The sequence below is a fragment of the Mizuhopecten yessoensis genome, unplaced genomic scaffold, assembly GCF_002113885.1.
Source record: "Mizuhopecten yessoensis strain PY_sf001 unplaced genomic scaffold, ASM211388v2 scaffold10007, whole genome shotgun sequence".
NCBI classification, from domain to species: domain Eukaryota; kingdom Metazoa; phylum Mollusca; class Bivalvia; order Pectinida; family Pectinidae; genus Mizuhopecten; species Mizuhopecten yessoensis.
The window spans coordinates 263,821-290,714 of NW_018408332.1; the positions used below are offsets into that span (position 1 = coordinate 263,821).

Consider the following 26,894-nt stretch of genomic DNA (forward strand, 5'->3'; position numbering starts at 1 on the left):
CAAGAAATATAAAAAAAGTATACAGTAACTGGCAGACATGTCACTGTTGGTACAGTTCTTGCAGCCTTTTGAAAAAAATCATGACGTTCTCAAAGGCATGAGAGAGGAGGTTCAGTTTCTATTCCTCATCCTCCTTCCTCCCATCAATATCTGTCCTGGTCTTGTAATATTGATTGCCGTTCACGTTCAACTATCCCCCTAAAAATAATATAGTCATCATATAATTTCTGCACCAGCGTTACCTGGCAATAATGTTGAGAGACAATGTTAAACTAAGAAAGTTAGAAGGCATAGCAATATGAGCTTGTATAGTGAGAAATGAGGCATTAAAGTTAAGGAGATGAGCCGAAAACTGTACTATATGTGTGAGAGGGAACAGTGTCGAGGCCCGTTAGGGCCGAGTTATGCATATAGTACATGTTGAGCATAGCACTATTGAAGTCCACTACATATAAACCAGGTACAGGTAAATCACGGGTACTAGCATATGAGTGTTCACCTGTGCGTTCAACCTTATCAATTCATTCATCACATATAAACCAGGTACAGGTATTCTAACACTGAATGCATATACAACATTTCTTTTCATGCTTCTGCCATTTGCAAAATGTCCTCCGACGATGAATGCCTGTTTATTACACAGTCAGCATTTTCTCAAAAGTCGGTTGATACTGATGATGTATTGAGTGATATGTTAGCTCTAGAAAAGGATGTTCCAAATTTTACACTGAAATCTCCAATATTTTCCGACATTTCTGATGCAGAAATGGGCAATATTACACAGGAAATGAAGCGGATGGAGACGGTGATTTTAAAAAACAGAGTAGATGTGGACAACCATTGAAAGAAGGTGACCTGAATGCAATATTAAAGGAAGGTGTTTGCCGAAACACTCAATACAAAACAAAACGGGCCGTTAGTGTCTTCATTGGATGGCTTCAAGACCGTGAGAAAACAAGTGGGGAAAATATGGATGTTACAAGCTTCAGTACAGACTATGAAGTTAACAATACCTGAACTAAATGAAGCATTAAGTTATTTTGTTGTTGAGGTCAGGAATAACAACGGCGCTGAATACAGGCCTGTAATGTCCATTTTATATAATCAGTACTTTAGTATGTACCCGACCGGAACACCGGAAGTAACTCTTTACTGATGTAATAGGGTGATCACTATCCTGTATTATATAATTTGTATGTATACATGTCTATTTGTTTGTGCCCAAATTGTTTAGAGTGTGTAAAAGAGATATGTGTGTGTTATAGGTTACAGGGAGTGATTATTTGATAACTTACCTGTATTTCTATTTTTATATATCACCTTACCTGTATAGTTATTTTTATATATCACATGGCGTACATGTGATAGCTGTGCAGATTTCTATTGGTCAAACTATGATAATACCCTTTGGTCAGTTTGGCGGGAATCTCTTTGTAAGGAAAACCAGTACTCTCTTGCCTGCCAAACTGAAAAGACCTATTTTTGATCAAGACATTTTATGACAAAGGGACTGTAAGACAGACAGAGAATTTGTAGGTAAGTTCTGTTTTATGTATGATTTCAATCTATTGTATTTAGCTATCTTGTATAGTATGGATTAGCTGTAAACTTTATTAGTTTGGCATTTAAAATTAAATTATTCTCTATTCAAAATCTCCATTGTGAGTTGTAACTTTACATTGTGCAAAGTAGTATTTTGTATTTTCTTCAATTTAAATATAAATGAGTAATGGTTAAATTATTCCATAATCTTCTGTATGTTTATATCCAGATTATTATGAGTAAGAAAGGCTTTTATGCATTTTAGATGTTATCACGTAAGCAAAAGGAAGAAAGCATGGATCACCGGTGATTAGTATTGTATGAAGTTGAAACGGCTCTGTACCATACACAGGCGATTACCTCTTTTATGCTTATTTATGGGAAAAGTTTATCTATGTGCATTATGATTTAGATCTTTACAAGTAATTTATAGGAAAGTAGATCTTTCGCTCTGAAAAATCAGTTTAATGTTATATGTTATGTTCGCTATTTAATATAATTTAAATAGCATGATTGTAATAATAATTCTTACGAAGTTGATATCTTAGTCAAATGTAATTAAATGTGTCCATTTATAGTTTATACTCGTGTTAAATGTAACTAGTGATATCTACGAGTAACCTCCCTTTCTTATAACTTATATGTGTAATGTGTATACGCTCTGAGTAATTGTAGTCTTTTAATTTGTGTTTGTTACAGAGTGTAGGTGTTTTAAGCTATGTCGAATAAAGAATTATTCACGACAAATAACGATTTGGTGGTCAATTTGATACCCGGCTACACTAATAAAGTGAGAAATAAAATAACCAGCATGGTGTCCGGAGTTGTGTGTTCGCCATCTATGAATCTACTTTGAAATATATCGGCTATCATCAGAAACGTTACACCATTTGGCGACGAGGAAAACCATGGATAAACTCCCAGCGTTTCCACCATTTGATTCGGGCGTCGACAAGTCGAGTGCCGGCACCAGATGAGAGAGATGTCTTAACAGACTTGAAAACCTCTTCGTAGCAATGGAGCTAGACGATGACACTCGTCGGAGAGCCCTACTCCTCCACTACGTCTGAGATAAAGCATATGACATATATGAAGCTCAAAAAGGAGAAACTGAAACTACATATGTTCATAGGTGTTTGAAATTCTGACTGTGAATTGAGATAAAAATCATATAAAAAAATAAGGGTATTACCATATATAAAAAAAGAACAGGTATGCAACGCCTCCAATGTCAACAATCACAAAAGTCGCTGAAATCGGAGAAAATATACGATTTACACGCTATCTATTGTTATCTACCGATGCCGCGAACATTACTTGACCCTCGCTAACCATAAAGTATCACTCACCGCTTTTAACCAGTTCCCTTTCAGCTAAAAACTGCCGGAGATCGCCTGTCACGAGCACCATGACGGAAAAGTGTCGGCCATCTTTTTTGCAGGTCCGGGGTGAATAGTCAGGTAATATGTAAAAACGGATCCGGAGTCCGGCCGGAATCACAAAATATAAACAATAATGGCGCGAGCACATGACGAGGTGGTGACTTTGAGAAGAGGAGGACACAGTATCATTGTTACAGGACAATGCGGTACTGGAAAAACGCATCTTTTGAAGTAAGCACTATATTTAATAATCTTATTGCAATAAAGGAATAAAATAAGTCACGTTTTCTGTCAACACGACCAAATCAGGGGCAAATGTTAACATTTCTGCAACGACACCATGCCTATTAAATCCTAATAGACATTCTCTTTTTTCTTGCATCCTTATTTCTAGCTGGATTTAACGGACATGGTGTTGTTGCAGAAAAATATGAGGCAGTTTTCCCTGAGTTGGCCTTGCTTGAAACGCTACATTGTCCAAGAATAATCGCTGTATTGGAAGGCCCATACTGTGCTAGTGTTGGATTTGTATTTAACCCATTTCTTAGACCCCTTTGTTGGCCAAACAGGTTCTCAACAGGGTCTGAGTTTATGTATCCAGGGTTGATGGTGTTCCCCTTTCCTAGCATCCGTTTACAAAGTGAAATGAATCCAGTGAGTGAGGAATTTGTGTCTTCCCTTGTCTCCCATGTTATGAGGTTTTTCTTGGCAAGATGTACTACCGATTCGTTTATATTCGATTTCCAAGTGTTGAAGAAATCTACTGCCTGCTGAATGTTTTTTATCCTTTCATCAGATATGCTGGAAAGTGGCCGGTTTTGATCACAAAATATATTGATAAGCACAGAAGTGTGCTCAAGTAGTTCAACAGATGAAGCAAGTCTTTCTGGATCTCCCAAAGTTGCCTGATATTGCTTCATCAGATAAAGCATGTTTTTGTTAAGCACATCCATCGCCAGCTTATTTCTCATTTTTCAGGCAGGGGTTAGGTTGACATGCTCATCTGTTAGGCTAGGATGAGTTGCAAAGCCATTTTGAAAGTTATAGTTAAAACATTCAATCCAGTGTTCCCACAGAATACATCTATCGTTTAAAACCAGGTAACGTCCAGATTTTGTTTTATTGTCCAATTTGCTGGATTCTACATTATTTCTGATTTTTTTGAATACATGCATGATGTCTTGTATTGAAGCAATCTGGTGTTCTCTATAAAACACATCACAAAAAGATATGAAGAAGCACGTGGAGGTCCACAGAATAACATATTGGTGAATGATCTGTTGGTAGAAGCACCATCGGTCATAACATAGTCCACTGTAAACCCTCGATCATCCAATTCATCAACACATTTCCAGAAGATTGTATATAGCTGGTGCGTTGTTGCAGGATCAGACCCAAAGTAAACTACTGGCCATCTGAACCCAGTTAGACCATGGAACACAAATTGTAAAGCATGAGTAGCTAGTCGAACTTTCTTTTCATTGTTGCATATAATATCAATGTTGTTGTTAGTTTTACCCATATCAACCATACCCACAAGATTCCAAACATCACCACATTTTGAAATCACAAGATCGTCCTGAATCGACATTTCATCTATTACAATGCCACCATGTTTTCCAAAGTCTGAAATGATTTGCCTTTTTGCCTCTTGTTTCATCCAGTGTCATTGTTAAATCCTGGAGATTGCTTGACAGAATTTTTGTAATATTGCAATAAACGCTTCGACGGGAGAACCAAAAACCCAGATTTTTTCAAATCTGCATAAGCTTGTGGTGATCTTAAAAATAATCCCAGACAAACACTTATAATTTCAGGATCCCATCGTCTTAGATGTGCGTCAATTCCTTTCTTACAATTTTGTAGTTGAGATTGTAGTAGCAATTTTAGATGATCTGGTGCCGCCATTGTACCCGTCACCTTTTCTAAAATTTGTTCCATGTCTTCATGATCGTCATGTGAAAGTTGTATGACAGTCGACTCTTTCAATTGTTTATTTGTATCACTAGTTGACAGTTGTTTTGTGGTGTTAATATTGAATCAGTTGTATCATTAGCATTGTCACATGTTTTTTTTTTAACACAATTTTCCTTATTGTCAGTGGACTTTCTCTTTCTACTTATTGCTACTCTACTTGAATTTTTACACCTTTCACAACACATATTGCTTAAATAATTCCATGGAAGGATAATCTTGCAAGACTGATCGCTGTATCACCTTTACACTACTTTCATCTTGGATACAAGACAGCGATTCTCTTACAAATGCAGAACTGGCAAATTCACTGTCAATATGTATACCTTGGCAAAATTTCATAGAGTGAATGAGATGAACACCATCTATATATTTTTGATTCATGTCCATAGAGAAACCACAGTTGAATGTCTTGTCTCTAACTGTTAAAGTAGTTGTTTCCCTCCCAAATGACACGGTACAATACATCTGCTCACCATTAACAATAGATGTAAGTGGACATTTTAGTTCAAATTCCTTTTGTTCGTTTAAGGAATATGTGCAAATCTTGGGTATTATTAATGCTTTGCTGCTGCTGCTCGTTTGGCGTTTAATATTTTTAAACACAACTTGTCTTACACCTTTCTCATATTTGAAGGAGGGTGACACCGAGAATACTCTTGGGATAATTTTCGATAAACACTCCTTAGATGGTGTGCATGCATTCATATCTATACTGGTATAGAACTCCACACATCTGTCCAATATTGTTTTGAACTTCACATAGCTGTCTTCTCTGTGTTCAAAGTTGATAGCCAACCTGCAACGAAAGACAAAAAGTACATAATAACTGAAGTTACATATTCTGGTTATATTTCTGTATTGAAATAAGAAAAATGTTATAATCTACATTCATATGTTATTGTTAGATATGTTCACAGTGAAATTCCTGTTTCTTTTTTCAAGAGCGGTCATGCTATTGAACAAATATTCATAATTTTTGTGTATGTATATATATATATTTTTTCCAGGAGAATCATTAAAGACCAGCTTTTTGACAAGAAGGTTGCTCTGACTGCTACAACTGGGATGGCCGGCTTCCAGTTAGGTGCAAATGCAACAACACTCCATCACTGGTCTGGAATTATGGATGGGAGATACAGCCATGAAACGTCACAAGAACTTTTTGACAATGATGACAGATATGCTGATGCCAAAGGGAGAATACTCGCCACAGAGGTTTTGATCATAGATGAGATTAGTATGCTGTCAGCGAAAGTGTTCCAGATGGTCGAGTTTGTGTGCCGACATGTGAAACAGACAGATCATGTTTTTGGTGGTATTCAGGTAATTATTTTGATTAGTACAAAATATAGACAAATCACAGACTGAAGGACAGAAAAGTAGATATAGTATACATAAAGAAGGACAGACAGGTATATAGAACATAAAGACAGACTAGACAGACAGGTTGATATAACAGACAGACTAGACAGACATTATAACACTTAAATGTGGAAGCCACATAACTACGTAATTTGCTGTATCTTGCCCTGAATACTTTTTTAGCTCACCTGGCCCGAAGGGCCAAGTGAGCTTATGCCATGGTGCGGCGTCCGTCGCCCGGCGTCAATATTTTACTTTAAACAACTTCTGCTCAATAACCAAAAGGCCTATGATGATGATATTTGGCCAGTAACATGCTGGGATGAAGGGCTACCAAGTTTGTTCAAATGAATGACCTTGACCCACTTTCAACCTAATGTCCTTGTTCGACATTCAAGGACTCAGGCTTCATGTTTAAATCTTTAAATAGGTTCTTTTGAATCAAACACTGATATTCTGCCTGTAGCTGTATTTTAGTCCACTTTTAAGATTACAAGTGTGAGATTAATACCAGGTGAGCGATGCAGGCCCATTGGGCCTCATGTATTAGAAATATAATGCACACTTACAAATGTATAATATTAATAGTAAAAATTCAACCGTTGATTACATTCTTATATGTAATATTTATCTTTTTTTAAAGTTGATTGCATCTGGAGACTTTAAGCAGCTGCCACCAGTTCCAAATTACAGACTTTAGGATGATGGAAAGTACTGCTTTGAAAGCCACATATTTGCCAAGACATTTCCTCACCATGTGAACTTAACCAAAGTAAGTTATATTTATATATTATTATATATAGTTCTACTCTTGCTTTGATAGACATGGGCATAAATCTATAAGTACATGTTTGTCTGGTCCACCCTTGACTTTCCTACATTTGCAAATGTGTTCATTCATCCATGAAGGGAGACTCAGAGATTTCAAATTTTGTATTCATGTTGTATGTGGATATTTGTGGCAGAGTAGTGGCCTACATGAAAGGGAGAATTCGTTCCTGATTTTGGTGTCAATATGGAAATGCAAATTATAATATATATAATTTTAGTGAAATTTCCAAAGAGCAAATATGTTTAGAGAATGAGTAATGTCCCTGTATGAAATGAAAATAAATGTTCATTTACCTTTTTTACTTAGGTTATGCGACAACACGAGGATGATTTAATAGCAGCAGTGAACGAGCTGTGTAATGGAGCACCTTCGCAGCAGACATTACAGTTGATGAAAACTCTTGACAGGCAAATACAAAACATAAATGAAGGTGACGAAGTGATTCGACTATATGGAACCAATTTTGATGCTAGCTATGTCAATCACGAGATGCTAGATCAGATGGAAGGAGAATCACAGGTGTACAAGGCCCAAGATGAATGTTTGTACATTTCAATTTTGTGTGAGACTATGTGCTGTATATTGAATTACACCATACAGTTGTAACCTTTAGATGGTCATCAGTCAAGGTCGCACTTGATCACTTACTGGTACATCAAATGGCCAACTGTTTATTTTAGGATTCAAGATGGCCACCATGCATGGCCTCTGATTGGCTGGGAAAATAACAGTAATAACTTGAGTTATAATTTTGTTGATATTTTGTGGGAGTGATACTTGGTGATATGTATTTTATATAAAAGACAGACTTAAGCTTGTAAATGTCAGGATTCATGTTGGCGGCTATGGCCACTGAATGGCACCGATTGCCTGAGACATTAACATCAATAGTAGAGTGGGGGTATCCATTGGCTTACAATTCTGGTTTTCTTTATATGATTTTGAACAGTACATTTTATGCAAATGATAGTATATATACATTATTGTATGAGAAAGATTTATAGATTAATTTCTTATGCAATATGATCAATTCTGGTGAAAAATGTAGAAGAAAATCATTAATATATTCAATAACATAACATTTTATGTATATAACAAGGGGCCAAAGCGGCCTGTATCAATTAACCATGTATTTGATTGTGGTTTAAGAAAAGTATTATTTTACTTGCAGGTATCTTGAAGTTGTTACGAGGAAATGCCAAAAACATTGATTTTGAAACAGGGAGCACCAGTTATCCTCATAAAAAACATTGGAAATGGACTGTACAATGGAATGCGAGGAAATGTTCACAAACTCTCCAAGGGACAGCTGCCTGTTGTAAATTTTAGTGGTAGACTTGTGACAATGTCAGTTGTTAAGTTTGCAACATATGATACTCAGCAACAAAAAACATTAGCATCGAGATCGCAGATACCACTCACACTTGCATTTGCCTTGACAGTGCATAGGGCTCAGGGACAGACCATCAGGAATGTTGAGGTCGATTGCTTTGCATTCTTTGCACCAGGACAAATGGGAGTGGCCATAGGCAGAGCTGAGAGTAAGGCAGGATTATCTATAAGGAACTTTAACAGTCGTGCAGCTATGTTGAAACACCCAGAATGTGTTTATGATTTTTATATTACACCTTTTCAAGATCCAAAGGATGACCTGTCTTGCTGTAAAGCAACCTTACTACAGTTGAAAATGTGTCACAACACTACCAGGAACCTCAGCAAGGCTCATCTCAAGCGACAGACAATGAATCAACATTTTTGACACCAGATGAAGCTGAATTTTCAGACATTCAAATTGTTGATTCTCCATGGTCTTTGCAAGAGTTTCTGAGTGACAGTGACTTCTCCAACTTCACATCTCTCCTGTCGTCATTAGAACCCAACGACTTAGAGACACACCTACAATTTATGTACTCAGTTGTTGAAAGCATCACGAAAGGACAACTGAAGACTTCACAAAACTGGACTACAGCTTATGAAAAACTGAACAAGTTTTTAATCAGTGACATACACATCACTAAAGTGAAAAACCTCTTCAGAGTGGAGACGTTGTCAAAGCAGCAGAACAAGTCTTCGACAAAATTGGCCTTTTGGTTAATGGACAAAACTGTTGAATCCAGATCTCAGAAAGTTATGGAAGAACAAGAAGAAAAAATTGAACATCAAGGCCAAAATCAGATACATAGCTGGTGCATGTGTCCACAAAATCGCGAAACGATTGCAAGAATCAGTTTCCAGAAAGTTAAGTCAGAGTAGCAAACAGAGCAAAATGGTGCGACGGCTTGACTACAAGAAGCAGATTATGTTGAAACAATTCCGTATCAGTGAAGACCAAATTCAAGACACTGAAGAGAGTATGATGGAAATTGACTTCAAGCAAGGAACTTCCAGGGGACTACATATTGTCAACGAAGAGGTTTTTGGATTTTTCTTAGTGTTAAATGAGGTTGTTCAGGCACAGCTGACAAATGAACATTTCCATTTACACTATCACAACATCCACATGATGTGCAGATCTGCAGTTGACGAAAACGGTATACTTCTCGAAAAATGGATTGACTTATTTGGCTCCATTGATGATAATGAAATTGAGGATGAAGTTTTGTTAACACTTGTCATGGATTTGTACAAAGATGTAACAGAACACTTTCTCAAGATTTCAATTTCACAATCCCTTAAATTTGTTAAAACAACTGTCCCAAGAAAAAAGAAACAGGCACTGCGTGCAAAAGTAACTGCTTCGGGAGAAAAACAGGGAAAGAAGCCAAAAATTACAAAAGAAACAGTTGAAGATGTGGACATTTGCTGTGTTTGTAATAGTAACTGTGAATGGGAAACGGACAGTATTGGAGATGAGAGCATTGCATGTGACACATGCAATTGCTGGTTCCATTACAAGTGTGTGAATCTTAAAGGAAATGAAGCATTCTTGAAAAAGGACAATGCCAAATGGTACTGCCATAATTGCAGCAAGAAAGGCAAAGGAAAAGGCAAAGGAAAAGGACGGGGGAAGGGAAAGGCGACATAAAAAACTATTCGAATATTGAAGAAATTTTGATCACCAGTGACACTACATTTGTGACTTTGAAAGGATATATCTAAAGCAAGATCTTATTAATAGTGGTAAAAAGGCTTTTAAGACATTTCAACACAATACATAACAACATACCATGCAGTGGCATCAAGATGTTTCGAAATCATGTTGTCGACGATATTAAAATTTGAATTTCCCGCAATTTACCAGTTGAAGACAGTATATAACTAATGGAGTTGTCAACCCCTGAGTTTCAACCGTGTTGTAAACATAAACAAGGTTACCGCGAGCGGTATATAATACGCCCGTCACACATTGAATGAGCAGTTGTTTGTATGATTGAAATATATGAAGTATTTGTGAGTAATTGATATTAAAAGAGAAATCATTCAACATAACTGGTAGATCAATGAGTGCAATACAACATCATGGAACGCATGCATCGCATTAATGAAACCAAGGGTAATAACTCCAGTAATTACGGTCGGATAATGGCGGTTATCAAACTTGTCCGTGGTTTCATGGTAATTAACCTTGTTGTGAAGTTTGAAGTTAATCCGTTAATAATTACTCGAGATATCGAGCCGACACTGTTTCGGCAAGTCCATAAAGGGGCATAACTCCACAAATTATGGTCGGATAATGGCGGTTATCAAACTTTTCCGAGGTTTCATGGTAATTAACCTTGTTGTGAAGTTTGATGTTAATCCGTTAATAATTACTCGAGATATCGAGCGGACATCGTTTGCCCGCCCACCCGCTCACGTGATAACATAATACGTCCCCGTCTTTGACGGGGCGTATAAAAACATTAAACAAAACCAGCATTTTAAAATGCTTTCGTGATACCAAATATAGAAATATATTTAAAGAACTCATGTGAGAGGATGGTTGTTTTTTAATTGTATGTATTATAAGCTTAAACAGCGTGTAAATCGTATATTTTCTCCGATTTCAGCGACTTTTGTCATAGTTGACATTGGAGGCGTTGCATACCTGTTCTTTTTTTATATAGTAATACCCTTATTTTTTTTATATGATTTCTATCTCAATTCACAGTCAGAATTTCAAACACCTATGATATGTTGCTACGAAACAGGTATTATCGACATATTTTAAACCGAGAAAAAACACACAAATTGAAGTTTACAACTTCCGCTCGTGCGCACAGAAAGAAGGGCAATCTTTGGACGAATTTGTTACAGATCTTTAAAGGTTGTCGAAAGACTGAGTTTACAAACGTAGACGAAGAAATCTTTATACAGGTGATACAGAGCTGTAGATCAAACCAGGTAAGGCGACGTGCACTTAGAGAGCCGGACAAAACGCTAGACGACATCCTAAAATATGGAAGGGCCATGGAGCTCGCTGAAACACAGGCGTTGACGATGGAGAGACAACAAACAGTTAACGCAGTGAGTACCAAAAACGGAAATAACCAAAAGAAACCCCACTCAAACATATTATATAGGCAAAGATATACCAACTAGCTCCGAGAAAATCGAAAAAAAAACCTGACCCGAAGACAAACTCATCCCAATATGGACTTTATAAAAAACAAGCCCAGTCAACACAATGTAGGAACTCTGGTGGTACATTCCCACACAAAATTGGTCCTTGCCCGGCCAAGGGTAAACAATGTTATGAAGGCCAAGGTCATTTTAGCAGGATGTGTCTGAATAAGTGTACAAAGAGACGCGTTAAAGCTGTCGATGTTGAAACGTCCCGCGATGAAAGTGAAGATGAATACTGTTACGGAGTGCAAGAAATTCAAAATATCTTTTCTAAGAAGATGAACAATGGACCTTATGTTAATGTTAAATTTCAGAATCGCGACACAAATCTATTATTAGACAGCGGATCATTTGTAAACATCTTCGACACATTTGACTATGAGCGACTGGGGCGACCAATGTTAAGGTATTTCATACAGGCTCATGTCAGTGTATATAGGAAGAGATTGGCTCATAACTTTTCCTCAAAATGATAGAAATGTGGAAGTTGGTTGGTATACCCATGTCAGGAAAAATGTCAATTATGACCTTTGCAGAAATTGTTTGTTGAAAATATTGTTGACTTTGTCTGAAAAGTAGCATTTGAATGCAGAATTCTAGTGGCGCAAAATTGCAATGAATAATGGAATTAATGAAAAAACTTACCTGAATATGCGTTCCTAAAGTATCCATTTATTGACTATTATTGACTTCGCATAGTCCGTGAGAGACTGAGGCTCATCAATCAGCTACCCTATACCAAAGGAGATGTCCAGAGGCAAACGTGGCTCCCTACCAAACATGAGGAAAAATGGTGATGTGTTGGTCGACTCATGTCTGGTACAGTTATAAGCGTGAACTAGTGGTGCCACGTAGCTCTTCCAATCCGTCTTCTTGTCAGGTTTCAGAGTCTTTAGCATGCTAATAAGAGTGCGGTTGAATCGTTCCGTCATGCCATTACCAATAGGGTGGTAAGGAGTAGTCCTCGACTTAGTCATCCCTGTTAGCTGACAGAGCTCAGATATAAGTTTGCTTTCAAAGTTGACACCCTGGTCCACATGAAGTCTTTTTGGAATGCCTTAGTGAACAAAGAAGTTGTTTAATAGAGCTTCGGCTGTTGTTTTGGCTGTCTGGTTGCATGTTGGAATGGCTTGGGCGTATCTCGTGAAATGATCTGTGAACACTAGGACATGCTGGTATCCACCTCTGGATTAGAGTGAGATAGTCAATGCAGACGAGCTCCAATGGATGGGATGTCTCTATGCTCACTACTGGTGCTCGCACATTGGTTGATGACTTTGCCCTGATGCAACGCTGACACTTCTTCAATCACTCCTCAGCATCTCTTGTCATGCATGGCCAATAAAACCTATCCTGCAGGAGTGAAAGAAATCTGTCACGTCCAGGGTGTCCAACATCATCGTGTAGTCCTCCGAGAGCCTTTTCAATGAAAAATGAAGGTAATACAATTTGGAACTTGGAATTACTATCTGTAATTATCTTCCTAAACAGTACTCCACGCCGCATCGTCAAACTCCCAGACACCTTGAACAGCTGCATGTGTTCCCTGGTCATAGGTAGTTGTATACGTCTCGGTTGTCTATGGTTGGTGATGATATCCATCCATGGCCACAATACTGGATCATTGCGCTGTGCCTGCCGCCAATCCCTAGGGGTCATATCTTCTAGCTGACTCACTCCAGGGTCAAACAGGTCATCTAAGACTGCGGATGACAGACATAGACTCTGTACATATCGCCGAGACGAGACAGTCTGACGAACAGCATGGATGGCTTCTACAGTAACATGCTTAAGGGGGTTATGTTCTTCGTCATCTTCAGTGGATACTGGAAGTCTTGATAAAACATCTGCATCAATGTTGGATTTTACGGGCCTATACCAAATCTCGAAGTCAAAGGCAGTCAATGCCGACACCCATCTATGGCAAGTAGCATCCAGTTTTGCAGAAGTCAAAACATTGGCGAGTCGATTGTTGTCAGTATATACCATGAACTTCTGTCCAGAGAGGTAGTCGTTAAAATGATCGATGACAGATATTCACAAAATGGTAATTCAGGAAAAGAGATAATTTATCCAAATCGATATGATTTTAACATATATATATATATAGATAGATATAGCAAAATATCATTACCCTGGACCTTTTGGTTATACACAGAGCAAGTCATTTAAAGATTAAACATATATTGACCACTGTGACATTGAATATGGACGAAGGTCATTCATTTGAAAAAAACTGGTAGTCCTTAATCCCAGCATGTTAATAGCCAAATATCATCACCCTTAGCCTTTTGCTTATTGAGAAGTTGTTTAAAGGTTTTAAACATATTTGACCCCGTGACCTTTAATATATGTCAAGGACATTCGTTTGAACAAACTTGGCAGTCCTTCATGCTACTGGGCAAACAGCATCATCCTAAGACTTTTGGTTATTGAAAAGATGTTGTTTAAACATTTTAAACATATTTGACCATTGTGACCTTGAATAATTGTCAAGGTCATTCATTTTAACAAACTTTGTAGCGCTTCATCCCTGCATGCTACAGGCCAAATATCATCACCCTATGCCTCTGTTATTCAAAGATTTTAACATATTTGACCCCTGTGACCTTAAATATTAGCAAAGTTCATTCATTTGAACATATTTTGTAGCCCTTTATCCAAGCATCTAACTGGCAAAATATCATAACCCTAGGACTCTTGGTAATTCAGAAGAAGTCGTTTAAAGGTTTTAAACATATTTGACCCCTGTGACCTTGAAAATTGGTGAAGGTCATTTGTTTTAACAAACTTGGTGGCACTTCATCCCAGCATGTAACTGGCCAAATATCATCATACAAGGCCTTTTGGTTATTCAGAAAAAGTTTTTAAAGTTTTAACATATTTGACCCCTGTGACCTTGAATATGGGTGAAGGTCACTCATTTGAACAAACTTTGTAGCCCTTCATCTAAGCATGCTACTGGCCATATATCATCACCCTGGGCATTTTGGTTATTCAGAAGAAGTTGTTTAAAGGGTTTTTAAGTCAATTGACACCTTGTGACCTTGAAAATAGGTGAAGATCATTTATTTTAACAAACTTTGTAGCCCTTCATCCCAGTTTACTTCTGGCCAAATATCTTAACCCTAGGCCTTTTGGTTATTGAGAAGAGGTTGTTGAAAGCAATTTATTGACGCCGGACGCAGGACATGCGCCGCGCCACAATATAACCTCACTTGGCACTTCGGGCCAGGTGAGCTAAAAACCATTAGCGTATTCTGGAATGATTCTCTGTTTTCACTCAACTAAGATGCCCGTACTGTCGCTGGTTACCTCCTCTGAATCCAAGGGTGATTCCTTATCTTACTGTTGTAACCATGACTAACACCTTTTGTATCTTCTAATTGGTTTTTGTGGAGGTTACATCTCAGGCTAGTAGGAAGGTTCATTTGGGATGTCAAGGACGTCGGAGGGGCTTGACACTCTATGATGAATTTACTGAGTAAAAAATGTGTAAAATATTTATACTCACGTTCTTTTTTCCCCCCTACCCGATGATGTTTGTTTGTTTGGGTATTTAGGGACATGGTGATTAAATTATTATTTAATTTTTTCAAACTAACATGTGAGTAGCGAAGACAAAATCAGATAAAAAGGTTAATTTTAAAAGCATTCGCATTGTATGTGTAGATAATTAAAACAAAAAGGGGTTATAATAATGAAAGAGATAACGAATAGATGATATGGATGGAATATGTGATACATATGACGTCAAAAAGGGTAAGGTGGGTTAAAAGACATCGGTCTATAGAATAGACCGATGTCTTTCGAATAGTTAAATAATGCCTTCGAGTCCACGGAACTGAAAAGTGTTTTCATATCCGGGACTCGAAAGTGTTTAAAATCGGAACATTCTATTGAAACATGTTGCACTGTAAATAGAGTGTCACATGCGTGGCATGAAGGTGGATCTTCTCGTTTCAAAAGTTATGAATGAGTAGGATATGTGTGCCCAGTACAGAGCCGAACAATGACAACTTCCTCTCTACGATCTTTCCGACTGGGAATAGATGTTTAAGGTTTCGGTTGTACTATAAAAAGTTTGTTGCTGGTCTTGATGCGCCGTCTGGTAGTCGAACTGAAGTGTCAGAATTAGCAGTACAGAAGGCTGCTGCCACTTTCTTGCCTTCTTTGGAACCATCGGTGTAAAGTTGTGAAAAGGGTTATTCAAAATGCATTCCCGAAAGGAGGATTTGTGTTCTTCAGGCACAACATTTGACTTCCCTCGATCATGTAATGTAAAGTTAAAATCAGGTTTTGGAATGGTCCACAGAGGAACATCAGATATGTTAGTCAACTTTATGTTGAGTTCTTGTAGGAAATTCAAAATTCGGATACCAATGTTGGCAAAAGTTTAGGTTTTGTGTAAATATGTTTTGGTATTTTGGGTTGAATACTTGGTCGAAAGCAGGATTTTTAGGGTTTGATTTTAATTGAACTGTAATGCAAGTTGTTTCCTTCTGTCATAAAGGGATGGTTCATTGGCTTCCACGTACAGGCTTCTTACGGGTGTTGTTCGAAAAGCTCCAAGGGCTAGACGTAGCCCTTGGTTATGGATTGGGTCTAGCATCTGCAGGTAAGAACTGCTCGCCGACCCATGTACCATAATACAGTTTTGTTCCAATAAGTGATCTGTAAAGGCGCAAAAGTATTTTACGGTCCGCTCCCTAATCAGTATGAGAAAGGACTCGTATAATGTTTAGCGCCTCGAACACTTATCCGGAAGCGTAAACTTGGTTGAATATGTAAAGAAGGTATCTTGGTGACGAGTCTGGTAGGTGTTTGAGAAATTGATATGGAATATCATCTGGACCTGAAGCAGAGTCCTGTGATTTTCCAAGCGAATCAACAAGTTCTGGTGGGGTAAATGGTTCATTATAAATTTCTGTTTGATAATTTGAAATTTAGTCTTTTTCTTCTCTTTATCGACCCTTGGAGTGGTTTAACGGGACGAGTTTTAGCTATGTTTTTTTGCAAATGCATCAGCAATTTCAGACTAAGATGAAAACATTTTGTTTTTATTAATGAGGTGGGAGGATGTCCACTTTTTCTTTTTCCCACTTAATTTCCGAATCATATCCTATTCTGTTTTGGAGGACGTGTTTGATGATACCTTGGATGCATATTCATTCCAGCTGTCACTTTTGTCAATCTTAATTGATCGCCAAACCTATCTCCATTATAAAAAGTCATAGGCTTAATGAATTATATCTTATCAAGTATTTACTATGAGTTGTCTCCCTTGTATGTAGAGCTGCATGACCCACAATGCATTTAGCGCAGAAAAAAACCAACAACAATGGTGGGTCAGATTATTGTCGTCTTGTGAATGTGGATGACGTCGAATATGGATGACGTCAGTGCTATGCGAGGAAACCCTCCCGCTGATACAATCGTGTCAGCTACCCGGAAATCAATGCTTCCTGAAAACTGAAGGAGACTATGAACTCACGATGCAATGACCGTTTCAATCTTAATAATGGTAATATTTGGATGGGATGTCAAGAATGGGCAACGAAATGGGGTATGTCTTTCAAAGCGTCGAAATGTTATATTCTGAGAACATCAATATCCAAGTCGCCTAGTGTCTACAACTACCAACTGTCGGGACAATTACTCAAAGAAGTGGAAGAAAATCCATACTTGGGGATGACTATTCACAACTCCATGAAGTGAAACTCTGAACAATAAATATTCTGAAATGAAATGAAGTGAAACTCTCATTTCACAACCAACAAGGCAAATTACACTCTCGGATTCCTAAGACGAAACCTGCGACAGTTCCCAGCGTCACTGAAACTGACAGCATACAAATTGTTGGCGAGATCCATCCTGGAATACAGCTGCACGATATGGGAACCTTACCAACAAAACAATATCCACTCGCTGGAAAAGGTACAACGCTGCGCTGCCCGCTTTATAAATACAATTTAAAACTTGTTTTAATGTATTTTATGCAGTCAGACTTCCATGCTTTTACATAACTATTTTTATTTGCAGAAGGAGGTATGTTGGGGTATGAGTGATGCGGTCTGACAGGTTACATGCGCGCATTGATATGTTGCTAAAATTAGATCACTATAAATACAAATGACGCAGCAGCTCCTATTCAGAAGCTGATAAAAGAAGATGGCGGAACAAGGTTCGTACGGTCAAGGTCAATTTTATTTCAACTTGTAAAGTTTTGTATTGTTTTATCTGATCACAGATTTTAGTATATACAAGATAACCTTTATGTACTTGACTGTACGTTGTAATGTCGTCAGTTATCGTTTTGGGTCACAGTTTTATTCGCCGTTTGGATGATAGCCTTACGGGTTCATTGACAAATCTAGGTTTTGACCCGGATCAGTTACAGGTCTTGTGTCTTGGCAAAAGTGGCGGTAAGATTTCTTATCTTTACGCTCGTTGTTTTTCTGATACTATTCAACAAGTTCAGCCTTCGGTGGTTTTATTACAAATCGGTGGCAATGACCTATATTGTGCTGACAATGTGCGGGTTAAGGGCACACTTGTGACTGACCTATTTTCGATAGCCCAGTGGTTAGTTACTGGTTTTGGCATCAAACGTGTGGGGTTCCTACAATTATTATATCGTCGGACAACTCGAGTGACACCTGTGACTATTTACAATGAATCTGTGGATTTCGTCAATTCTGCCTTAAAACAACGCTGTATGGGTTCCACGGTGTGTTTCTTTTGGCGCCATAAGGGCCTTAAAGATGGCGTCTCTGAAAATTTGTGTAGGGACGGTGTCCACTTGTCTTCTAAGGGGATGCGCAAGTACATATATTCTGTGCGTGGAGCAGTTTTACAGGGCTTAAAATTTGCCGCAGCATGAGTTATTTTCTTTCCCTACAAGGTAAGGTCTTGCATATTCATTAGTTTTTTTTTTATCCTGGTTTGTTTATGTTTACCTTCAACTCGTTCTATTTTGGGATATCTCTGATGTCAGAGTCGACTGCACATGCGCACTAGCTTATTTCCGCCCAGCTGTTATTGTAAACAATGCATGTTCTCTTCGCCTCAAAGTAGATTCTTTTCCTGGTTATTTCACGTGTGACATTGAGGAATCATCAGCAGTAACTAATCGTAGGTTACATTTAGTAAATGTGTTGACACAATTGTGGTAGAGTGTTCTGTTTTGTCAGAATTCACGTGTTATTGTTAGCTTAACATGTCGGTCAGTACTTTCGGTTTTGACTTCTGTTGTTTTAACGGTTGATTTATTTTGCCCGTTCAAAATCGGGGTTTGTTTTGCATGTGTACACGTGTGTACCATTGCTATACGATATAATGTGTTAGGTAACATGTTGTTCGTGCAAAATATTTACATGTGAGTTCTCATATATACATGTTAGTTAACATGTGTGACTGTGTGTGGTAATGTTTTAGGCTCAAAAGAAAACACCTTGATGATGCATGTTAGTTAACTTGTGTCGTTAAAGCAGTGGTAAACAGGTTAGTGGTAACATGAGTTTATGTTTCCCACTTTTTTGAGCAGTTCTATAGTTCTATGTTTTTACAATGTTTTGCTTTCAATATGGGAGTTTCTCCCAATGTTGTCCTATGGGATGTTTACTTTTTCACAAGAATGCTATTATGAATTTCCTGATTATTAGGAATCCATCTTCTTGGATATCAAAAGCTGCATTCAATTTTGTTGCAAACATTAGTTCAATGAGTTTTCCGCAGATACTGTTCAATTCATTGTTTTCCAGGTCATGGGGCAGCTCCCATACGGAAAACTAGACGGAGGGCAGCTCTCCAACATAGCATTGTTGGTCGTAGTACAAGACGACGGACGCAGGTCCCAGTCCCTACACCGGCTTTAACCAGTGATGTGGTGGACACAACACCCACTATACAAGTTTTCAACAACCACCCTTCAGCAACTAGTATACCTGGGCCATCATTCAGCAATGACGCTACCTCCACTATGCCGGGGTCGATTAACCATGCCTTCCCCTCAAGTTCCACTCAACCACCTATGGCAGCTAACCCCAACACAGTCCTCCCGTCCACGCAGGAAATAGTGAAAGAATTATTCAATTTAATGAAGGCTGAAGGATAAATTGTGCAGGCTCCGGTTGTGCCCACTTTGCCTACAACTACAACAGGGGCACCATCTGGACTTGGTCATAATTCACCACTCAGTATACAGTCCCTTGACATTCAGCGACCTGGACCAGCAGCAGCGACAGGGTTACCAGCTAATTCAGCAACTGATATTATCCCCCTCATACAAGTGGACATTTCCTGCTTTTGCGTTCTATGGATCCCCTGACCATGCCTGCTACAACACCAACAATGAACATTAATAACCCATTATCACAGGTGTTGTCAAATTTTACGGGTGAGAATGGTTTTGAGACTTGCCACAGCATTTCCCGACCTCTGGACATGCATATTGATACTAAATTAAAAGCCAAAATTTTGGCTGGGGAGTACATTGATTTTGGCCTGTTGCTCCAAAAATCTTCTGATTCGGACCACTTCAAAATTCAGTTCCACAACAATGAATTAGCATTAGTTCCCAAACAAAAATCATCACAGATTAAATCCGTGGAACAATGGCTATCAGCCTTTCATATATTCGTTTCAATTTATGTCCAATCCCACCCCCAGGCTATTTCAGCTCTCATGAAATATGCTGACACTGTACAAACTTTGTCTAGAAGGTCGGGAATTGCTGCGGCTTTGAATTACGATTGTAACTTCCGTCGGTGGCATCAACTTTTCCCTCAAACTTCATGGGGAAATGTTCACTCCGAATTTTATTTGGAGGCTACAGCAATTGGGTTGAGAAGTACCTCCCGCCCAAACTCTTTTCAACAGCCCTTTCAGCAGCCCTTTCATTCCAAATCAACAAGTTGGCCAAAAGGTGTTTGTTGGCCATTCAACAAGTCTGGATCTTGTCGAAAGGGACCACGCTGCAAATTCCCACATGTCTGCTCCAACTGTGGAGGGGGGCATTCCTTTCGGCAATGCAAATTGCAATCCTCCTCCACTCTTCCCCAGGATAACCCCTCAGGCGGTGGAAACAATGGCCAACTCTCAGCCACTAATCCACAACGCCAACAACGTAAACCTCCTCAAAAAATCTAAACTCCCTACTCCTATTAAGGTCCAAGTGTTTCTTACACATTTAGCGGGCTACCCTCAGGATAAATTTCAATTTTTGAAGATGGGTTTTACTGAAGGTTTTTCTTTGCAGTATTATGGTTCTAGGCGATTTCGAACGTCCAAAAATCTCAAATCTGCTCTGGATAACGTTTCGGTTTTGAAACAAAAAATTGAAAAAGAAATTAGTTTAGGTCGCATACAAGGTCCATTTCAGACACCTCCTTTTCCAAATCTTCAGGTATCCCCGTTGGGCCTTGTACCAAAGAAAGAACTCAATGAGTTTCGTGTCATTCATCATCTATCATACCCTCAGGGTACATCTATCAATGATGGCATAAACCCTGAAGATGCCACTGTGGCATATCAGACAATTGATGATGCTGTGCGCCTTGTCAAACATTTTGGGAGAGGTTCACTCATGGCCAAAACTGACATTGAGTCAGCTTTTCGACTTATTCCCATTCATCCTACTGACTATGAGTTGTTGGGTTTCCAGATAGATGACAAGTTTTATTTTGATAAAGTCTTACCTATGGGATGCTCTATCTCTTGCCGTCTGTTTGAGGCATTTAGCTCTGCTATTCATTGGATCATGGAGACAAAATATCAGGTAGCGGGGGTTGTTCATATTTTGGATGATTTCCTTTTTGTAGCCCCACCTGGTAGTTCCAAATGTATGGAAGACTTGGCAAACTTTTTAACTTTTTGTCAACATACCCAAATCCCTATAAAACAAAGCAAAACTGTTAACCCTTGCACACAGTTAACTTTTTTAGGCATAGAGTTGGATAGTTCTAAAATGGAGGCCAGACTTCCTATGGACAAAATCATCAAAATGCGGCAGTTGTTAGATCAGTTTTCTCGGCGCAGGAAAGTCACGCTACGGGAATTACAGTCTTTAATTGGTTTGTTAAATTTTGCCTGTAAAGTTATCTCTCCAGGTCGAACTTTTTTGCGTCGTTTGATCAACTTGACATGTGGCCTTCAAAAACCTCATCACCATGTACGTTTAAGTCGGGAGGCTAGGGCTGACATTGCTGCTTGGAAAGTTTTCATAGACTCCTTTAATGGGGTTTCCATGTTCCTTGATGATCGCTGGGTAACTACACCACAGCTTCAGTTCTTCACTGATGCCAGCAATCGGGGTTTTGGGGCTATTTTCAACACTTCATGGTTGTTTGGGACCTGGCCAGCATCTTTTACCTCCTACCATATTACAGTTAAGGAGTTCTTTGCAATTGTCTTGGCAATTGAAATTTGGGGCCCCTGTCTGCGAAATAGATGTCTATTGTTGTACTGTGACAACATGGCCGTTGTTGATATAATCAACAAACAAACAAGCAAAGATAGCACTCTTATGGCATTAACACGTCGTTTTGTCATTACTTCCTTGCGTTTTAATATTCTTTTTTCAGCACGTCACATCCCTGGCAAAAGTAATATTCTTGCTGACCATCTGTCTCGTTTACAGGTGGAATTATTCCAGCAACAAGCGCCTCACATGGAACGGCATTCAACGCCAGTTCCAGATCACCTTCTGACAATCTAAGCATGTTACTTGTACAACTTTTGGAAAATGCAACATCCCCCCAGACCAGGCGTACTTATGCTAGGGCTTATCAATTATACCAACAGTTTCTGGTTGCCAACCATCCAACACTTCCATTCATACCTACTAATATGGGCATATTAGCATATTTCATTGCTTACCTACATCAAAATCATTTTGCCTCTTCCACAATATTGACATACATTGCAGCCATTGGATATTTGAATAAGCTGGCTGGTTTTTCTGATCCTTCCCAGTCCTTTATCATTAAAAAGCTTCTATCATCCATTCAGCGAACGTCGTCACGTGCTGATAGCCGCCTACCAATTACACCTGCCATTTTGGTGAAATTGGTAGAGTCGTTGCCATTTGTGTGTCCGTCTGCATACCAGCAGTACTTACTAAGAGCAATGTATCTCTTAGCCTTTCATGCATTTTTACGTGTGGGTGAGATGACTATGAACAAGTCTGCATCACATGTGCTTCAGTATCATGATGCAGTTATTTCCTATGATTCTAATGGCTGTCCCTCAAAACTTGAGCTAATTTTTCGCTCATTTAAAGGCCATTACAATATTCGGCCAATCACTTTATCATTACAATGTAAGCCTACACAGAGTGCCACCTGTCCAGTGTTGGCCCTTCATCAGTACCTTTTGCGTGGTCACTTGGCAGGGCCACTCTTTTGCATACCAATTACCTACGCTTACTTCAGTACTTGTTTGCACAGTTCACTGGCTTGGGCTGGCCTGGCGCATCTTCCCTACACTAGTCATAGTTTTAGAATTGGGGCTGCCGCTAGTGGTATTCCTGATGTAGACATTCAACAAATGGGCAGGTGGCATTCCTTGGCATTCAAGAGGTACATCAGATTGCCAACTTTTTACGACATGTAACATTACAGATATATGAACTTTGTCCGTTTCAGTGGCCTTTGGACATAGGGTCGATAGGTTGCTGCAACGGGTTCTTACACTTTAGTGTTTTACTGATGTTTCACCTCATATTAGAGTACTGTAAGGCTTGTACATTGTTCAAATACTTGCATTCTTAATATTTGTTCAAATACTTGCATTCTTAATATTTGACACGTTATATTCTTCCTTTTTCTGGCCATAGGGTCGAGGAGTTGGTCAACTGTGTCCCCTTCTATATTTTTCACTTTGTCTTTTGTAAATTCGGTTTGCAATTAATTCGTAATGTTATTACAGTTTTTATTTTGTACACTACATTTTGTCCCTTGCTATGCAAGAATTAATCTCATCAGCTAAAATCCATGCTTAGTGCCTACCACTTGTCAGTTACAATTTTTGTGCATGTCTACAATACAAAAAACGCCAACCGAAAGTTTTAGCATAACTTGCATCTCCCGGGCATAGGGTCGGGGAGATACTGTCCTTTCATGTAGTTGGCTGTTTAGGTTATAGATGTCCATATCACCTGTTGTATGTATACTCTGGGTCTTCATGCAGACCTTTCGCCAATTTTATTATGTTGGGTTTTATGTATATAGATATATTTTGTCTCCTTTTCACTGGCATGCTTGCCTCCATGATAATTGTACTTTGGTTTTACAATTTTGTTCCAAAGTACACTTTTGATTATATTTGGGTTTATTCCATTTGGGCCTTCCACCATGACTTCGGATTGGGGATGATTTCTGCTGCACCTCGTTTTATTCATGTATTAGCCTGGTGTTGCAGTAATCATTGTGGCGGAATAGGATCCCCCATCTAAGACTTTTTGGGTCTATTTATATGACAAAATGTGAACGTCATAACAACCGTCGTTTATTGTAATAAACGGTAATATTCAATTCAGATTTGGTGTCCTTGTTTTATTTAATTATTTGTCTTACCAGCTTGCCATGGTGGATGTCCTGTATAACATCAAATTAAAGGGAGAGCAGTGTATACAGAAATGATGGACACTCCAAAACTAACACCACTAAAGGATCGCCGGCGAGACCACCGGTTTGCCCTTTTTTTATAAGGTCGTAAAGGGGCTAGTGGCCATACCCGAACAACAACAGAGAGGAATAACCTACCAGAAGACCTCGTCAAAACGCAAGAACTTAAAAGCTTCAAGACATCACTACAAACTGAGACAATATAAACTAAAAGCGCACTCCTAGTTACGAAAACCCCGCATCATTGGGCCCGTTCTATGCGAAAACTTTGATGTGAGGGGCATCATTTTGGAATAATACAATGTGTGTATGTACTGTGTTTTATATAATATTAAGCAAGTATCGCACTGTTAAATAACTTTTCGCGCCGTCTGTCTATCCGATATTAATCGTAATAAGTAGGTTGTAACAGATAAAACTAATGACAACATTCTCTGTATATTGTCAACATAAAATCGAAGGTAGGTCGCAATCTGATATGCATGGACGCATACCAACTACCCAACAGGGATTCAAGATTTTGTGTAAATAGACATAAATTGGTAATAGCCTGGCATATCTTCAATTATATTATAAAAACATTGTGCTGATAAGTGATAGAGAAAAAAAATCCCCTTATTATAGCCCCTTATTATAGACAATATTGAAGTTAATAATAAACAAGAGGCCCAGAGGGCCTGTATCGCTCACCTGAATATGTTTAAAATAATTGGTATGAAGTAGGTGCTGTAAGTACATATGAAATTTCAGAAAGATCCATCCAGTACTTGAGATATAGCGAGAACAAACTTCAAACAGAGCCCTACCCCTATATGCAACTTAAGGGGGCCATACCCCCTAGGCCCATGGATGCTCCAGACTAAATAAGGATAAAATCCCATTATCCCGATGGTCGAAGAAGGATTTTAAAGGTTTTACCTCTATTTCTCCTATTGGGCCCCGCCCTTCTGCCCCTTGGGAGACCACACCCACTGCATGCTTATACAAAATTGAGTCCCCTTGGCCCAATGATGCTCCATACTGAATTAGGATAAAATCCCTTAATCTCTATGGTAAAAGAAGGATTTTGAAGATTTTACCTATGTTTCCCCTATTGGGCCCGCCTCTCTGCCTCCAGAGGGGTCAGACCCACCGTTTATACAAAATTGGTTCTCCTTTACCATAGGATGCACCACACCAAATATGGAACAAATCCTTTTATTCTTACAGAAGAAAAAGGATTTTAAAGAATTTGCTATGTTTCCCCTATTGGGCCCCACCCCTCAGGCCCCTGGGGTACTACACCCACGATTTATACAAAATTGGTTCCCCTTCCTTCAAGGATGCTTCTGACCAAACAATGGAACAAATCCTTTAATTCCTACAGAAGGATTTTAAAGAATAATTTGCTATGTTTTCCCTATTTGGCCCCGCCCCTCAGGCCCCTGGGGGGGTCACACACATGGTTTATACAAAATTGGTTCCCCTTGTCACAAGGATGCTTCAGACCAAATATGGAACAAATCCTTTCATTCCTCCTACAGAAGAAGGATTTTAAAGAAGTTGTTCTATTTCCCCAGGGCGGCCAGATCCACGGTGTATACAAAATTGATTCCCCTTCACCCAAGGATGCTTCTGACCAAATCCTTTCATTCCTACAGAAGAAGAAGGATTTTGAAGAATTTGCTATATTTCCCCTATTGGGGCCCCTCAGCCCCCAGGGGGACCAGACCCACCATTTATACAAAATTGAGTCCCCTTGGCCTAAGGATGCTCCAGACCAAATTTAGTCCAAATACTTTCATTCCTACAGAATAAGAAGGATCCCGCCACTTAGGCTCCTGGGGGCCAGACCCACGGATTATACAAACTTTCATTCCTACAGAAGAAGAAGGATTTTAAAGAATTTGCTATAATTCCCCTATTGAGCCCCGCCACTCAGCCCCCAGACCCATCATTTATACAAAATTGAGGCCCCTTGGCCTAAAGATGCTCCAGACCAAATTTAGTCCAAATCTACTGGGCCGTTCAGAACAAGTAGCGTTTTAAAGGAAAAGTTGACGGACGGACGACGGACGACCGACGCTGCGCCATGGCATAAGCTCACTTGCCCTTTGGGCAGGTGAGCTAAAAAAGATAGGCATTTGTAAACATATCTCCATTTTATTATCATATATTACTGAACGTGTACATCATCATACTTAAACTAATAGTAACATCAATTTACATTTTTTCAGCTGTATCATCGTCCACCTTGCCTACTTCCCCACCCTCATCAGCTGTACATGTATCATCGTCCACCTTGCCTACCTCATCAGCTGTATATGTATCATCGTCCACCTTGCCTACCTCATCAGCTGTATATGTATCATCGTCCACCTTGCCTACTTCCCCACCCTCATCAGCTGTACATGTATCATCGTCCACCTTGCCTACTTCCCCACCCTCATCAGCTGTACATGTATCATCGTCCACCTTGCCTACCTCATCAGCTGTATATGTATCATCGTCCACCTTGCCTACCTCATCAGCTGTATATGTATCATCGTCCACCTTGCCTACTTCCCCACCCTCATCAGCTGTACATGTATCATCGTCCACCTTGCCTACCTCATCAGCTGTATATGTATCATCGTCCACCTTGCCTAC

The 26,894-nt window shown here is 39.1% G+C and overlaps 2 protein-coding genes across 3 annotated transcripts; both read left to right on the forward strand.

The window, feature by feature from the left end:
• Window positions 1-3,057: 3,057 nt before the first annotated feature.
• On the forward strand, window positions 3,058-10,120 carry LOC110459287. The gene is made up of 5 exons (XM_021511471.1): window positions 3,058-3,155; window positions 5,909-6,224; window positions 7,402-7,636; window positions 8,538-8,636; window positions 9,213-10,120. The coding sequence occupies exons 1-5, from the start codon at window positions 3,058-3,060 to the stop codon at window positions 10,118-10,120; spliced, it is 1,656 nt and encodes a 551-aa protein (XP_021367146.1).
• Window positions 10,121-18,171: 8,051 nt separating this feature from the next.
• LOC110459297 lies at window positions 18,172-23,773 on the forward strand. Of its 2 annotated transcripts, none has more exons than XM_021511481.1 (2): window positions 18,172-18,544; window positions 19,404-23,773. In XM_021511481.1, the coding sequence occupies exon 2, from the start codon at window positions 20,630-20,632 to the stop codon at window positions 22,355-22,357; it is 1,728 nt and encodes a 575-aa protein (XP_021367156.1). In that variant the 5' UTR covers window positions 18,172-18,544; window positions 19,404-20,629; the 3' UTR covers window positions 22,358-23,773. The 2 variants fall into 2 exon arrangements, with proteins under 2 accessions (XP_021367156.1, XP_021367155.1); XM_021511480.1 differs by lacking the exon at window positions 18,172-18,544 and adding an exon at window positions 18,574-18,774.
• Window positions 23,774-26,894: the final 3,121 nt, after the last annotated feature.